At 52.8% G+C, this 17,784-nt stretch overlaps 1 protein-coding gene across 1 annotated transcript; it reads right to left on the minus strand.

The window, feature by feature from the left end:
• Positions 1-41: 41 nt before the first annotated feature.
• GATA5 (GATA binding protein 5) lies at positions 42-13,092 on the minus strand. The gene is made up of 7 exons (XM_063404300.1): positions 12,801-13,092; positions 11,581-12,156; positions 9,336-9,502; positions 3,840-3,965; positions 2,782-2,869; positions 2,141-2,265; positions 42-899 (listed from the first exon to the last, which is right to left on the minus strand). The coding sequence occupies exons 2-7, from the start codon at positions 12,098-12,100 to the stop codon at positions 744-746; spliced, it is 1,182 nt and encodes a 393-aa protein (XP_063260370.1). The 5' UTR covers positions 12,101-12,156; positions 12,801-13,092; the 3' UTR covers positions 42-743.
• Positions 13,093-17,784: the final 4,692 nt, after the last annotated feature.

Below are 17,784 nucleotides of genomic sequence, written 5' to 3' on the forward strand. Positions count from 1 at the left end.
ATTCTTTTATTTTTGGGAGGTTTTGACCATTTTTGTCATGTCCTTTGCCTAAAATAATAATAAGAACCTCTTTGTTTGGAGCTGGAAAGGGAAGAGCAGCGTGTTTATTTAATGTATGACTCATCAGCTCAGTGTTGATATGCAAAATGCTTCAGAAGCTAACACTCTATAGAGATGATCGTTTTTAATATAAAACAGTAAATGTTTAAAACAACCATTCTTTTTTTTCTTCCTCTTTTCTTCCTGTTGTGGCCAATAAAACATAAGGCAGGCCACGTAGCTTACATTTTAATAAAATTAAGTTATTTGGTGCCACGTTTTTACAGTCTTTTATTGGAAAGTGGAGTAAATTGCACACAGTGGAGTCATAGGAGGGAGAAATCACTGCGAATAAACATAGATTCTGGGATGCACTTATTTGCTGGTTTCATCTCAGAGGAGGAAGGCTTTCCCCAGGAAAACAGAGGCAGCCCTGGGGTCCCGGCCTTGGGGAGGCAGTCCTGGGTCTCTCTGGGGAAGGATGAGCTTTTTGGGGACCTGGTGCCACAGTGGGGTCATCCCAGCCCCATCCAGCTGGCGTTTTCCACGGGCATCCTCCAAGAGAAACCTGTCCTGTGGCTGCAGCTGACCCGCGCGGTCAGGGGCGCTGGGGCACCTCATCCTCCTGCCCGTCAGCCAGCCAAAAACAGCCAAAAACAGCCAAAAACATTGGTCCCGAGGCTTTCTGCTGGGGGCTGGGGGTCCTAGGCCAGCGCCAGGGCACACCAGGAGTCCTGCCGGAGGGGCACGCTCAGCCCGGGCTGCGGGGCCATGCTGCTGCTGGAGAAGCTGTAGTCCTCGGGCTCGAACTTGAACTCGCCGTGGCCGCCGGCCAGCGCCTCGTCCGACTGGCTCTGAGCCTGCCCCGGGGAGGGAAGCAGAGGAGACCTGTCATTAGCCACTGTCACTGCCACCAACCCCTGTCACAGTGCAGAGGTTGGACTGGGATGGTTGTGAACAGGGCAGGGTATCCCTGAAGCTACGGCTCCCTTCGGAGCAGTCTGGAGATGGGCAGGAAGGTGCTGCACACCCTGCAAGAACAACCACCAGGCAGAGAGGAGGCACACCTAGGGCCCGTCTGCGTTTATTCACTGATTAAATATGTCCAGTTTGGAGATCCTTGGGGGTGTGTGTATTTTTTCAGAGCGCAGCACAAACCAAATTTCTTGGTTTCAAACAGAAAAAAAACCACGACCACCACCACAACAAAAAACAACAACAACAAAAAAACCCAAACAATAAAAACCCACAAACAAACAAACAAAAAACCCCACAAAACAAAACAAAAAACAAAAAAACCCAAAAAACCCTCAAAAACCCCCAAAAAAACCCCCAAAACCCTCAAAAAAACCCCCCAAAAACAACAAAACAAAACAAAAAACACAAACCCAAAAACAAAACAAAACAAAACCAAACCAAAACAAAAAAACCCACAAAAACCCTTGTCCCACGTGGTGTAACCAGTGCACCCTTGGCTGCTGGGGCTGAGCTTCCCCTCCATACACACACGCCCAGCTCAGGCAGGGCTTAGACTCAGCATAAAGACAGTGTTGGGACACAAAGTTTTGATGTGTGGGTAGATTTAGAGCCTCTTTCTTCCTATATCAATGTGAAATAGCAAAAAGCCCCTAAGAAAAGCTTGGGACAGACGTGGGGCCTCTGACAGCATCACAGCTCTGTGATCATTGAGCACATCAGGGCTATAAGGTGCACATAACACATGCCCAGGGAGCCTTTTCTTGGGAGCTACAGAGGATTCCACCCTGGGTTGATCTCATCTAACCAACAGTGCTGTTCTTTCATGGTGGGAGATGGGAATTAAACTCAGCTCTGCACTGAAACCCCAGCAGAGCTTGGACATCCCAGTTCTCCCCTGCAGGATGAACGATCCCATGGGAAGCAAACAGGCTGGAGACCTTTCTCCACAGCATCTTGGCTGATGCTCCCTGCTTTCCTCAGCCTGAGGGAGTGTCCACCAGGCTGCTGGCCACAGTGCAATGAATTAATTGCTTCACCTCATCAAGGGCCCCCAGGACAGGGGCCATGGAGGTGTGTGGATCACCCACCCCAGCAGGGGATGGCTCGGGGCCCTGTGCCTCACCTGGGACACCGACACGATGGTTTGTCCAGGGTACTGTGAGGTTGTGCTGGGCTCTGACTTTAAAGTGACCGTGCTGTCTGAGTTGGTGATGGAAGAAGGGGAGTTGGTGGCCGAGGTGGTGGATCCTGGAAGAGAAGTGGTAGAAGGCAGTGAAGCAATGAAGGTGCAAATCTGCTCCTAAAGAAATTTATATTTTAACAGCAGCCATGACATCTCACAGCATGACTCTACTGCTTTCTTTCTGCCACATCTGTGTCAGAAAACACTTTGTATTAGGCTGTCAAGATGCTGATGGAGGAGGAGCAAGCCTTTCACAATCTGGCAGTGTTTATTTCCCATTACTCAACTGAGCCCAAATCTGCTCAAACATCAGCACTGCTGCACTGCTCACAGCAGTGCTCACAGCCCAGAGGAACCTCACAAGAATATGACAGCACTGAGATTTCCCACCAAGCATCCTCCTACCACACAAGGTCTATGCAGAAATACAGCCCCAGTTCTAAAGCAATCACCAAGGAAAAATTCTAATTATTTTATAATTTACAAACTTAATTTTATAATTATAACCACCTCCAGAAGAGGAGACATTGTGAAGTGAACTGTGCTCCAAAAACCCAGGATGGATCATAACAGCACTGTACCTGTTGAGGCTTTGCCTTTGGTAATGTTTTTAGGCTTCCTTTTCCTCGTCTGGATGCTTTCCTTTTTCATGGCCAGAGGTCGTGGTACCTTGACATTCATAAAGTTTGGAATCATTAATATTGTATTTTATTCTGCTCCTTCCCACACGTGTTGCTCTCCTATTTCTGTGCTGTAGCTCATGCAAAACACCTAAAGGCCTTGTCCTTCACTAAGAGCTATTTTTTCTCTGCATCAGGCCTTGGCTGGAAGATATATAAGGTTAACAGCTAAGGCTTTCTCACAAATTTTGTTTTTTACTTTATTTCCTAGTTTTCTTTTCCTGATTTATTAGTGACCTCTGTGACAGGACCCCATTAAATTACACTGGAAGATTGAGAGCCTACAGGGCTCAGAGGGAATGGGCATGGGGTAAAGGGGCTTCAGACTTTATGGAGGGATGGAGTCTCCTCTTGGCTGGTGGAGATGTCACCAACAGCTCCCATCCTCTGTGGGTAAAAGTTACCAGCCAGCCTCCATGTGGGCTCCTCAGCCTCCTTCACACGTTCTTAACTAGGACACAGAGAAGAAATATGCACCTTATCTCAGTCTGGGCTCGGGAATCTTCAGCCTCCAGCTACTGGTAAGCTTTAATTTCATGGAACCCTGGGATGGTTTGGGTTGGAAGGGATCTGAAATATCCTGCAGTTCCAGCTCCTCTGCCATGGGCAGGGACACCTTCCACTATCCCAGGCTGCTCCAAAGCCCATCCAGCCTGGCCTTGGACACTTCCAAAGATGGAGCATCCCCAGCTCTGGGCAAGCTGAGAGCACTCCAGCATGCCCTCAGCCTCAACCTGCAGTGTGGAATTGCATTTTATGGAAATGGTTTGCTCTTGCTCACCCCTGGAAAATGTATGGTTTGCAGAACCCCAGCAGACCGAGCTTTCAACTGCTCAAGGAGATGGGGCTGTGGTACAGCTCTCCTGGCTCCAGGCTGGAGGCTGCTCCTTCCAGAGCTGATCTCCTAGGGCTGATCCCAAATCCCAGAGGGTCCCTCCCCGTGTGGATGTGCTCCTCACCCCGTGGAGCTTCATGTACAAGCCGCAGGCGTTGCAGACGGGCTCGCCCTCGGCGTTCCTTCTCCACAGGGTGGTGTTGGTGGTGTGGCAGTTTGTGCAACAAAGGCCAGCACGTCTCGATGAAGACTTCAAAACAAGCAAACAAACACGTGAGTGCACGCAGGAGTGATGAACTGGGAAGTTTCTTTTGGTATCAGAATGAAATCTCCAAGTACGCCACATTCCTTGAAAATGTGAAACGCGTGCGAGAGCCAAATTCAGATCAAAGAAATTACATTCAAATGAGGTCACTCTAATTTGCAAGTGTTTGTTTGGTTTAGGTCTCTTTATTTGTTTTGGTTTGGAGTTTTTTGGGTTGTTTTTTTTTTGAGATTGATAAACCTAGGAAATATCCTTGCAACTCATTTCACAAACTTCCAACAAATCTACTGGAAGCGATCAGGACTCAGAGCATAGAGAAATTCCCTCCAGGACATCAACTCAGATGGAGAAAGAGATGGAAAATGCCAGCTTTAAGTGCACAAAGAAAACTTATGCTTTAAGTGAACTCTTCTGTTTTCCTGCACTCAGAACTACAACTAAAGTTAGAAACTTCCCAATTAATCTCTGGGTTAAGACAACTGGAATCATTTGGCTGAACTGAGCAGAGCTAAACTGAACTGGTCCATGACGAGACCAGGGAGGTTATTCTTGAAGTCTCACAGATAATCTGTTCTCTTACAGGCTGTAGAAATACCCTGCAGACATTAATTAATGACATATTTTGTCAGTGCAGTGATTGCTGGCTCTTAAATATTAATAATCCCAAACGAAGAAAGAAAATATTCTGGCAGGAGCAGCAAGCTAATTTCTGACAACTTCCCTACAAGCAGCTGGAAAATTCAGATCTCTCTTTACACAGACTTGTCAGTTCAATAGGCATTTAATCTGAGAGTCTTTTAACACCAGGTATTGAAACTATTTTAATAAAAGACCTCACTAAGTGTAAGATACCTGTGGCATAAGTAATATCTCAGGCTCTCCATATTCAGGTGTCTAAAAATATTGTTCAGCCACCAGAAAAATCGCTTTGAATCCACTCAAAGGCAGACAAAAGGTGATGGAGGCAATAAAGAACTCCCTGTTTGTTTATTTTTCCATTATTGCTTGATATCCTGACTGAGTAATATAACGAATGAGGTGGGAAGAGGAGGAATAAAAATAAAATGTTTTTACAAGGTTAGCAGTCAAATAAAGATCAACTTTGAATTTCAAGAGGCACAAGTGGCATGCCCTGGGTTTGATTCACTCATTGCTCAGCAAAGAGGTCTCAGCAACTATTTGCAAATAACAGCATCACTTTGGGAATTATCCAGCTTGCAAGGAATAACCAGGCAAAAATAATAATACACCAAAGTGTGAGCTGACAAGCCTGGCACAGAGGATGAGACAACAATCTTTGTCCCTGACATGGGACATGGAGTCACAGCAGGATCCTGGGGCACTTTAGAGCCTTTCAGCTGCCAGGGCTGTGCTGCTCTTCCCTGCTCCGATGGGAGCACAGGGAGGTGCTGAGCACCTGGAGGATTCTGAGGTCCAACTCCTGCTGTGGAGGGGAATTTGGAGCCACTCAGCCCTGGGATAACTGTGCCTGCTGCAGTCTGTCCTCGCCTGCAGGTGGGGGAAGACCAGTGCAAAAAAACCTTTGGAAAGTCTCAAATTTTCCGGGCCACCACATGTCCCTGTGAGGGAGGGACACACTCTCCTCATGCTGTTTCACAGGATGCTTTGCCTGCAGCTTGCAGAGGTGACAATGGGACCTGTCGTGGCCCAAGGGCAGTGCCAGCCCCACCAGAGCTCTGCCCACCCTGCCAGCACTGCCAACCTGCTCATGGGCTTCCTGCTGGGAGAGGGACAAGTGCTCCTTAGGCACCCTGCATGTCACTCTGCAGCCTGGCTGCTCCTTGCACAGACAGGGAGAGAAGAAACCATCCTACATCACCAATATTACAATTTAAACCTCACAAACCCCAGGAGAACCTGCCCCTGCACCACAGCCTGCCAGCTTAGCAAGAAAGACACAGTCAAGGCTACCATTGCTCGCTGAAGGACGAGGGTACAATACATTATTGGTGGTTTCCCAGCAATTCTCTTGAAAGAAAATGCATTTCTGCCTGCCTCCACCCCACTGCCTTTGTACCATTCTGACCTTGTCTAGGAAGTTGTTGACTTCAACATTGTGCTCAGTGTTTATTTATACAAATGCACCATACACTCAAACAAAAACTCTTCACAGACCTGGCTTGACAGCCAAGTGCTGCTGATAAGCTCATGGAATGGTGAGTTGGTGCCTATTGAATTAATGGCATGTGAGAACTGCTTGGAGAGCCCAAAAAATCCAAAGCCAGCAGGGAAGGTCCTTCTGAGGGAGACCAAGCTGTCAGGGACTTTGCTTCACCTCCTTTTCAAAGGTGGAAAAGAAATCACCAGGTTTCGCAGGAAAAAAAAAAAAAAGGCACTGAACCCCCAGACTGAATCAATGCTTCTCTGCCCTCATTTCCAATAGATTTGAGGGGACCTGTGGTTTACAGGAAAGAAGTTATAGCAAAGTGTGCTGAGATATCTGGGCTCAGCTCCTGAAAGTGGGGAACTCAGAGGCTCAGAGCCAAAGGCAGCAGCATCCTCTGGGATTTGCCTTTATTACTACTGCTCTGGGCAAACCTTGGAGGATGAGTAAGAACTGAGGGACAGAAGAAAACCAAGGCACACACCATGAGATGGCTCTAGGATACTATTAGACTGTCCCAGGGCTGTGATACATCCCATCCCCACTTTCCCCAAAATATCACCAAACCCACTGCACATTGCCAACTGTAAGAAACACAGACTGAAAAAATTCCTCCTGGGCTGAGATGGAAAAATTATTCTCTGAGCCAAGCTGGAATAATTCAGCTCCAGGTTCAGTCCTTCAGCTCTGGATGGTGTGGGAGCTGCTGAGCACAGGACAGTCACTGCTGCTGCCCCCCATGCTCCACTGTGCAGAGGAGAATTCCTAATGGGAATTAGGAATTCTCCTTCTAATGGGGGAATTGCATCTGCTGTTCAACTTCACCAGCTGCTCCTGGTTTCAAAAGTGATTTGGATTTTCAGACTAGGTCTGAGATATCATCTTGTGAAACACACCGAGAAACTTTGGCTAGAAAAGGTGCTACCTAAAATGAAGTGTTGCCTCCATCCTCCTATAACACAAACCCTTTCTGCTGAGAGCCACAGCCTTTTGAATCCAGACAGAGGCTGGAGCAGAGTGGTTGTCCCTGCTGTGTAGAGGATGTTGCCCTTATCTCAGAAAAAGGGGAAACTGAAAAAAATTAAGTGGAAACTACTGCTGTTCTCCCTCTGCCATGCACGAGCAGGTTGAGCTGCAGGACATCATTCCTGCAGCTTTATCTGGGCCATGTTGTGTTCTCTTCTGGGGGACTTTGCTTTGTGAAAACAGAAGTCAGAATAACTCCCAGCTCAGTCTCTACGTACAGAACAAAGGTCACAACGTAAAGGATGAATGCAACCATTTTTCTTTCCTGTGTCTGTATTTTCACTGCACTGTGAAAACCAGTTTCACTGTTCCTACAGCCATAGAGTCACTGCATTCACTGCTCTGCTCCCAGGGCTGGCACCCTCTTGCCAGAAGAGGGATCATCAGTAGATCCCTCTTCTTCCAAAAGCGCAGAACTTGTTGCAACAAGACATTTCACATCCTTGGGAAAACCCAACGTTTCAAAATGTTTCATTCCGAAGTCAGAATGGAAAATCAAAAATCAAAATTGCAGCCCCTTTTCTAATCCATAAACCAAAATCCCCTAAGTATTTCAACCTTAGCAAAACACTTCCCTTGGACAAGAATCAGCTCTTTCATTTAAGCTTTATCATTATTGTATTTATTGCCGAAATAATAAAAAATTGGGAAGTGCTTTGGTAATTCCCAACTATATTTGCTCATCCCTGGGAAACGATCTTAATTCTGCAAACAAGGATTTTTCATCAGAAAACTTTGTTGAAAAATGCCTGATGGGTGCTGTGGATAAGGCTCAAGCAGGGTGCAGGCAATGCACGGCTCTCTCTTCCCATGTGCTGAAATAAAACATGGAATAGGAGCGAGAGATCTCCCATTCCCTCAGGGAAAAGCTGCTCAAAAATCCCCTAGCAATTCATCCAGTGACACATTTGGATGCCAGTCTGAAATGCAGGGTTGGATTTGAACTGGTTTGCACCTCTCTCTGTGCACGGGTTGCGTTTGCTCTGAGGAAATCAGGAGTGTAACTCGGAGATTTGCAGCACAGCAGCGACCAGGGGTTCAGATTTAATGTCATCACATTTAAGGAGACAGAAGGATTTTGGAGAGGCAGGCAAATCCTGTTGGATAATGCTGAATGTTTCACACAGATGCCTTGATTTTAATGGGATGAACAAAACAAGGGGATTTTCCATGGAGCTACTACTCGTTTCATTTTGCAAATCCAAAGCTACATTTCCGAGGGTGAGAATAAGATTGAAACATCTTGCTCAGTATCAACTTTTTCTTTTTTTCCTGACTGACTTCCATACACAGGAACTTGTCACTTTTGGGTTATTGCTAATAATTTATTTTGCAATACAAAAAAAAACAACAGCAGCAATACACCCCTAGTGAAAGCCCAAGGAGCTCCCAGCTGTTCCCCAGCACGGCTCCAACAAACATCCTGTTTGTAATGACGGCGTCTGATGACAAGCTCTAAAACCAAAACTGTTGCCACCAAATTTAAACATCCCAAAGCGACTCCACAAAGAAAAAAAATTAAAAAAGAATGCGCCTTCCCTCTCTTGCCATGGGATCCCAATTGAAAGAAGCCAAATATTACATTGAGGGAATGAATGATTTAACCAGCAGGGAAACTGGGGGCTGACAAACCCCAAGTTTTCCCCTTAGGTGGGAGGGTGAAGGCAGCAGGGAGCAGGGCCCCATCCTGCTCCCATTGTGAGCAGGCACAGACCCGCTGGGCCAGCTCAGGACCAGCCCTGCCTCCTGTTCAACTGCTCTGCCTAGACTGTGTCTGTCTGCATGGAGAACTAGGAAATAATAATAATAATAATAATAATAATAATAATAATAATAATAATAATAATAATAATAGAATACACAGCAGAACACCCACTGCAGGAACAGAGCCAGGGGAAGCCTGCAGGGTTCCGACCACAGCAAGATTGTTCCTGCTGGGTTCTGGTGCAGCCCTGGGACCCCTCCAGTCCCTTCAGCCCTGTCTCCACTGCCCACCACTCGTGCCAGGGCACAAACCCCTCTGGCTTCATCCCATTGCCCCAGACCCCAGCCGGTTCTGTGATGCAACAAGGGTGTCCTGGCATTTAAACCGTGGGGTCAAACAGATCCTAACACAAGTACAGAGACCCCAAGAGTCACCCAGCTCCTGCCCTCCAGCCAGCCCCGGGTGGAGCAGAGGCTCCCGGCGGCGCTCCCCTCCTTACCAGCCTCTTCTGCGGCTTGAGCGGCCGGTTGATGCCGTTCATCTTGTGGTAGAGCCCGCAGGCGTTGCACAGGTAGTGCCCGGTGCCGTCCTTCCTCCAGAGCGGCGTGGACATGGCCCCGCAGTTCACGCATTCCCGGCCGTCCCCGGGGAACTCCTCCAGGTACTCTGGAATAAAAGTGTGAGGCTCAGGAGCCATCCCCAGCGCACGGGGACCCAGCGGGAGAGGCTCTGCAATCCTCTGTGCCCCGATACTAGGGGAAATCCCTGTCCGGAGGGGGTTTACCTCTACCCGAAAAGTGTGTCACGAACCCCTTTATTTCCTCCACACCTTAATATTTTAATATTTTGTTCAAAGACCGCTTATTCTCCCATCCCTTCCCCGAAAGACGCCAATGGGCTGAACACGGCTGGGTCTGCCTGGGATGGGGAGGCTCAGGGTCGGCAGTGGGAGAGTGCGATGTCATCCCGGGGTGCAAAAATAAATGGGAGAGGAGACAAAATGGGCAAATTCCATTACGAAATACACCCAGCCGCTGGCCGGGAGGGACGGCCCGGCAGGGGAAGGCTCTGAGCTGCCCGCCGAGAGATGCCGGGCTGGCACCCGCGGGGATCCCCAGGAGAGCATCACCGGCAGCCCGCGGCCACAATTCCTGCTGGAAGGGCTCTTCCTCACTTTTTCTGTGCCCAGGAAAAAATAAAAATAAAAATAAATCCAGGGAAGGAGCCGCGGAGTACCGTCCGCGGTCCATCACTGCCCCGAGCACGGCTCAGCGGCAAACGGGCAGCCCGGAGCGAAACTGGGACAACTCTCAGCCGAGAGTCGGTCTTTTTCTTCCTACTCCTTTCCCTCCTCCCCTTTTTATAAAAAGAACTTATTCTTCTTGTTCTTTTCTAACGAGAAAAAGTACCTTTTAAATTATTTTTTAAAAAAATCTTCGATCGGATTAATAATGACGCAACAGAAAGAAAAAGGAAAAAAGAGCAAAACCTTAAAAGGGGGGAAATGGAAAATAGAAATAAAATGTAAAGAGAGGAGGTTAAAAAATTACAGTAATTCATTGAATTAAAAAAAAATTAAAAAAAAAGAAAAAAAAGAAAAAAAGAAAGAAAGAAAGAAAGAATAGTTTAGGCTACTTGAGAGAGTTTACACTATCCAAGAGCAAAAATAAACGGCAGAGAGATGGCAGCCGCTATCCTGGATCCTAAAGCACCGAATTCAAAGTACAGAAAAGATTTCTGAGGCATCACCTCCCTAAGCAGGACGAGCCTTTCCCGCACAAGGAGAAGGATTTTCACAAAGAAAAAACCCTGGAAAGAAATCACTGCCCAGCACCTCCGGCGTGGGAGGAAAAGCCGAGCCGGGGAGGGAGCTCGGTGGTGAGGGGACTGCTTCCCTGCTCTAACTTTGTTCTTGGGGTGAAGATAAGATAATTCGGTTCACCGCAGTAAAGATGATAACGCGGCTGAGATCTTGAAGTGGCTTTTAAAGGACTTTGCAAACCACAGCCGGAGGAGGCTGGTGGACTGCCCCCGGGGTTATAAACCCCGCGCACGAAGAGTCCTGTTAAATCAAGCCCAAAACTTTGTTTGCTCAGAGCTTGGTTTAAAGGGATTCTCGGTGTGGGTGCAAAGGAATTGAAGTTTATTGTTCAACGCCTGAGCGCCTTTCGGTGTCTCCCCAAAGGCCGCAGAGCAATGCAGCTGCGGACCTGTTTGGGCGAAGGCAAATGAGGAGACCGAGAGTCTGTTCAAAAATAAACTAATTTACCACAATAAATTACTTAAAAGGGAGGGAGCTATAAATCTGCCCCGCTAATTTAAACACAAGGGTAAGTATTGAAGCACAGGCACAAAGTCGATATTGTGGGAAGGAGATACCGAGGGGGTGGTGGTGGTGGGGTGGGGAGGGAAGGGGTTGAACGGCCTCTGCTTCTCTGTCCTCCGGGGGAATTGCTCTGCTTTGAAACCTGGTCTTTGCCCTTCTTGTCACACACGCACCCCCCTCCCTTATCCCCACTCTGTCCAGGGTCAGCCGCACATACCCCGTTCCCGGAGCATCTCCCCATCCCGGGATACACAATCATCCTCTCCTTCCCGTCGGGGCTGCCGGCGGGACAGCTCATCCCGGGGCCACCGACACGGGAGGGGATGGGGTGTGGGACTGGGATGGGGTACGGGAATTGGGACGAGGATGGCTCCCACCCAGCTCCCCAACACCTCGCTGAAGGAAGGCAGAGACCTACCGAAAGTCGACCTGCGGCCGGGCAAGGCCGCCTGCCTTGTCTGCAGGCTGTGCAGCACGCTGCTCTCGAAGTGTCCGGCCGTCCAGGAAGGCGGTATCTCGGGGGTCACGTAGGCGGGGTAGGGGCTGGAGTAGGACCCGTTAACGGAGCGCACCAAGGCGTTGCCGTACTGCTCCCGGCCCCCGCCGCCCAGCAGCAGGGGCCCCTGGTAGGCGCCGTCGCGGCCCGGGGGGCTGCTGCCCGGGGGGCTGTGCGAGTACGAGAAGCCCGAGGGTGGGTGCGGGCTGCCCGCGTTGAAAGGCGCGGCCTCGCCGCCGCTCTGCCCCCAGCCCGCGGGGTTGCCGAGGTGGCTCTGGTGCGGCTCGCAGCCTTGCAGGTAGGGCAGCGTCTGGAGGACGGAGGGCACCCGGGTGGTGGGCACGTAGACGGGCGAGCCGGCCGATGAGTGGAGGAAGTTGCTGGAGTCGTGGGAATAAGCCGACTGGCCATGGTTGGGGGTGAGGGCCAGACCCTGATACATGTTCCGTCCTCGGCGGCGGCGGCTGCTCAGGGCCCGAGGGGCTCACTCAGAGGAACCTGGAGGGAGAACCGAGAGCAGCGGGCTGAGACCCCGCACACACCGGGCACCCGACGGCCTTTCCCCCGCTGAAAAAAGCCTCTTCCCTGCCTCGAGCAGGAGCTGAAATTTGTAAATTTTTCCCCCCTTTGTTCTGTTTTCCTTTAAACTTTCCTCTGAGCCGCGGCGAGAATTAACCTCCTTCGAAAGGGCAGCGACCGCTCCGGCACCTTCCCCTTCCCCTTCCCCGCCGCCCGCCTGGGCACCTCCAACGAGCCGGAAAAACACTCCGACAATTAATAATTTTTTCCTCAATAGTATTTCCCTTTTCGTGCTTTTATTTTTTTTTTCCTTTTTCTTTCTTTCTTTTTTTTTTTTCTTCTTCCCAAACCCAGGGCCTGGAGCGCAGCTCGGGGCCTTGTAGGCGAGGACGCGGCCGGCTGCGGCCCCTCGGGCTCCCTGCGGGAGCTGGGTCCAGGCGGATCTGGGCAGAGATCCAGGACCGGGAGCATCCCCGGTGTCCCCCAGCCACCAGCGCTGCCGCTTTCCTGTTAAAAAGGGCAGTAACCCTCGGGGAGGCCTCTCCGTGCGGACGGAGGGCTGCAGCCGCCGAAGCCCGCAGGAGCATCCCGCCCCGGCCCGCTCCTCCCGCACAGGTACTCACATGGCAGCTTGACGGGAGCGGAGCCGGGCATGGCCGTGGGGGCATGGAACTGTGCTCAGACCATCCAGGAAAATCCCAGGAAAATAAAAAAAAAATTAAAAAAAATACAGTGAAGTTCACGGGGGAGGCAGGAGAAAAAAACCAAACCAGCAGGACCCACTGGCAGAGAGGAGCTGCCCTCCCCCGGTGTCCCCCCTGTCGCCTCCCCGTCTCCCGCGGGTGCGTCCCTGGCTGCGCCCGGCGGGGAAGTGGCGGCTCTGCCTCCGGCTCCGGCTCTTTACGGCGGCCCCGGTGCGGCCCGGCCCACGTGACGGCCCCGGGGCAGCCCCGGTCCGGCCGGGATTGGGCGCCTCCCGCCTCGGGGGGACGGGATAAGCCCCGCCGGCTCCGCTCCCGGCGGGGGGGACGCGCCCGCAGCCTCCCCCCGGGCGGAGCGGGGGCACGGTGCGACCCCAGCGCGCCCCGCACCGCCCCGGGCCCTCCGCGGGGCTGGAGGGGTCCACCCGCCCCCGGGGAGGGCTGGGGGTGGCTCCCTCCTTTGCGGGCCCCACTGCGTTTTTGGGGTTCGCTCCCGCACCCCATCTGAAGGTGAAGCCCCGAGAGATGCTGGGGAGCACACCGAAAGCTTCCCGACGGGGATCTGGTAGCCGAGGATGAGAGCGGTGGTTTTCTGCTCCGAGCGGGCTCTCCGGTTCTGTTTTGACACAAACTCCATCCTTACGGGGAAGGGGCTGCCCCCGGCCCGCCCTGACCTTCCCAAGCCGCCCGGGGGCCAGCCGAGGATGCGGCGATGCTCGCAGCCTGCCCGTTCCGGCCGTGCCCGGCTCGGAGCGGCTTTGCCGCGTTCGGAGAGCGGCTCCGGCCCCTCACCGTCCCGTCGGGGCTGCCCCGCTTCCAGTGCTCTGCTCTTCCCCGGGGGAAGCAGCCGAGAGGAGGGTCCTGCTCCCGGCAGCCCCGCGGCCGAGTCGCTCTGGGCTGGCGAAGGGGACAAAAAAAAAAAAACAGAAAAAAAAAAAAATCTCTCCCAGTTGTTCCCCGTCGGCGACAGCCGGGAAGGGACTTCAGAGGGGAAGGAGTTCTTAGTCCCAGCAGTTTACCCCGGGTAATTTAGCCAGATTTAACTCTCCTCCAGTACCGGCCAGCGAGGAAATAATTCCATCGTTACCGGGATTTGTTGCCCGGAATTACTGCGCTTTTGCACAAAGTGCCTCTATCTCCTCCCCAGAGAAACGGGGGAAAACCCTCGGCGAATCTCGCCCGCCGCTCGCTTCATCCCCGGGCAGACAGAATTTGGCACCCGCAGGCCTCTACCGAGTGGATCGGGCCCCGCTGGGCCCCGGGAGCCCCCCGGTACCGCAGCCGGCGCTGCCCGCCCGAGCGGTCCCGGCGCCCGGGGGAGCCCGTCCAGCCTCGCCTCCGCTGGGAGCAGCGCTGCGGGAAGGGTGGGAAATTTCAGCTCCAAAATAAACTGGTGCAGGAATGCCAGCTATTTCCCTCGGAATAATGCAACGCAACTGGCTGGAGATGTATTTATTTGCTCGCGAAAGCGGCCGCTCACGGCTCGCAGGGTATCCCTGCGTCCCCGTGCCCGCAGAGCAAAAGAAGAAAACAAAACCAAAACAGATAATTCCCCCCCAAACAAGTAAGAAAAAATATCAAAACAAAACAAAAAACAAAGAGAGAAAAGTAAGGGGAGGGGAAGGATAATTTTTTAAAAGGCAGGAAAAAAATTTAAAAGTATGAAAAAGCTATAGAAAAAGAAAATAAAAACCCGGGAACCCGCAGCCCGCGGCGGCACGGATAAAACCGTACCTAGAGAAAACCAGCCCCAAACCCTTTTTTGCTGTGGCTGAGCCACCGCTGGATCTTCCTTCGTTTCTTTTCGTGCGGATTTCTCGTTTTCACTATTTCAAGGTGTTACTTAACTGCAATTTATTACATGTAATTTTTTAAAAATACGTACTAACCGCCCTCTCCGATAGCTTTTGGCGTTCAAATAAATGTGAAAACGTTGAAATAAACGAGGCGCTGCTAAATGCGGAGGGATGTACCCTGTGAGCGCTTTCACGGCGGAGGAAACCACCGTGCGCGAAAACTTGCCCGCGGACCTGCGGCGTGTCTGCGGTCACATCCATCCAGATATTGGGATTTTCTGTTTAATGTTTTTCAACTGGTTTGTTGCATTTTCTCCTCCGGTGGTGTCGGGGCTGCCGGGCTCTCGCCCCACCGAGGCCGCGGCGGGTCCAAGGAGCGGCTCCTCCCCAGCAGCGCCCGCGGGCGCGGAGAGCTCCGGGCAGGTGCTCCGACACCGCGGGCTCCGGCAGCAGCCTCCGGACTGGCCTCACATTCCAGTCCCCGCTGGGCATCGGCCCCTGGTGTCACCCACGCGTGAGCACTGCCTGTGGCGCCCACGGCGTGGGAGGCCGCGTGGTTTGGGGTGCTTGTAGGATTGTGGGCTGCGATCGGTAAAGGGGGCAGGCAGGGGGCTCGGGGGTCTTCCTCTGTGAGGAAGGTCCCAGTGGGCGATGCTTTATGTGAAGTGGGAGGGAAGGTGCCAGCGTGGCAGCGGTGGCAGCGGGGATGCCCCGTCCGCAGCCCTCGCACTGCCCCGGGGAGGTCACACCGGAGGGGGGACACGGGGACACGGGGACCCTGGAGCTCTCCCGGTGCCCTCACGGGGCTCTCCCGGGGCTCGCTGCCCCACTGAGGGCAGCCCGACGTGGCGGCCGCACACCGCTGCCAAGCTCACGGAGAGGATTAGACACAAAAATCCTAACACAGCACCGGTGAGGGTGATGCTCGGAACCCCCGATCCCTGTCTCCCATCCCCGTTTGGAGGTGGGACAGGCGGGATGGCCTCTCGGGAGAGGTACACGGCCCTTGCCGGCTCACGGTCCGTTTGACGGGCTGGGTCGGACCCGGCTCCGCTCCTCCCGAGGGATTCCACCGCTTATTTTGAGAGTTGGAAAGGGACCGAGCTCATCCCACAGGCTCCCCGTGCCCCCTCACCGCACCGTCCAGGCACGGCTTGGCTCCGGCTGAGTTCCAGAGGGGCCGGTGCGGCTCGACAGGGCCCCGAGGGAGCCCTGACCCCTCCAGGTGAGGCTCCCCCGGGCCGGGACAGACTGCCCGGCGCCCCGGCCCCTCGGCCCTAATCCTGCCCCGGCTGATTTGTGAGTCCTGCGCGGGCCGGACGCGTGGGAGCGTCTTGCACCGTCCCGGAGGGGGTTTTTAGCCCCCCCCCCCGCCCCCACCGAAAAGCCAAGGGGAAGAAAAAAAGAAAAGACAAGTGGAGAGAGAAGGGCAGAAACTTTCCCGCTCCTGCTGCACCGGGCAGGGCAGCAAGGCTCACCCCGAGCGTGGAAACCTCGGTTACCTTTCCCTTCAGTGCGCTGGGAGGTGACAATTAATTATGTCCCCTTTCCTTCCTCTGCCTCCCCCGGGCTGCAGCATCCTCCCCCGGCTCAGAGGAGCCTCTCTGCCCTCGGGAATGCCGGGCAGGGTGAGCTCCGACCTCAGAATCGAGCCCAGGCGGTGCCCGTGGAGGGCTCTGCCCTGGATCCCCGATCGAGTGGGCACCGGACCCCCTCCGATCCCTCCGTCCCGAGCCACCCAAGGGAAACCCTTCAGGTATTTCGTCCCTTCAGCCCCGATGGGTGACACCAGGCTGCTCCCAGGCTCTGCTCCCAGCTCCCAAACCAAGGACAAACTGCTCCGGGGCACAGGCAGACCCCGGGAGCTGCTTCCCCTGCCTGTGAATGAAGGAGAGGGACAGGAGGGGACCGGCAGGGCCCGTATCTCCTGCATCCCCCTGTCTCCGTTGCCGATACACTTCCAAGTCCACATTCCCAGGTCTGTATCCCTCCATCCTACCCCCAGCCCCTTCCTACCCACTCTCCAAGGCTTGTGCTGGTCCCTGCCCAGGGAACAAGCTCAGGTACCTCCCGCAGTCGAGGCCAGGCTGATTCCAAAGGCAGCGCTGTGATGGACACAGCCAGGGCTGGGGGAGGCCCCGTCCAGACAGAGGCTGTGGGCAAGGACCGAGCTGCCCCAGCGCAGCCAGGAGGGACAGACGGGTTTTGTGCCTGCAAGGGTGAGGGGATACCAGAGGGCTGTGTCTCGAAAGGGTTAAATAAACAGCAGGCTCTGCCAAAAATATTTATCTCCTGTTATATTCGTGTGGCTGTGGCTCTCAGGAAGGGGGGGTGTGATAGAGGTAGGGGAAAGTATTTGATTTTTTTCCCCCTCTTGCTCTGAGATCCTGTTTTCTTCCTTAGCCCACAAGGATTTCACCGGTGTGGGAAATAAAAGGTGTCCTGCAGAGATGATGTTGGTTGCTGTCTCCTACAGATCCTTTATACTGGGATGCTTCAGTATCAGCCGTTCCTCCAGCCTCTCATGAGCCAAAAATGGCTACACAAATCACCCCTTTTCTTTCAATACTTAAAGGGTACAAAATGCCAACTGCAACGTGTGCCCTCCTCAGATGGGTAATTTGTCATGTACCTCCTAAAAGTGACCTTTGCTTGTGTGATTTGGACTCAAATTGTTTAAAATTAAATTTGCTTCCAGGCGGATTTAACAGAAACCCCAAGTTACAGAGCAGTCAGGAAATCCTCAGGCTGACATGGCAGGCCCAGTGAGCACAGGAACACCCTGTGAGGGATAGACCACATCATTTTTTTGCAGATGGGCAAACTGGTCTCCAATTTGTTTTATGCAGGGGACTCTGAGGGCTCTAACTTTGCCCCAAGTAAAAAGGACAAGGACTTGCAGCCCAGGGAGGATACACAGGCTTAGGAGGGCTCAGCACCTCGCTGGGGGTGAGGGTCTGACCCCACCTGGGAAGTTCTCCAGGAGTTTTTCCGTGGGTGGGAGAAGTGGGTGACTCAGGATCCAGCCATGTGGGCATGCTGGGGGCCACCTTGGGTAAACCTTTGTGGGGTCGAAGCTGGAGGGCACAGAGAGGCACCAGCCAGGCAAG

This window comes from Prinia subflava, chromosome 8 (assembly GCF_021018805.1).
Source record: "Prinia subflava isolate CZ2003 ecotype Zambia chromosome 8, Cam_Psub_1.2, whole genome shotgun sequence".
Lineage (NCBI taxonomy): Eukaryota > Metazoa > Chordata > Aves > Passeriformes > Cisticolidae > Prinia > Prinia subflava.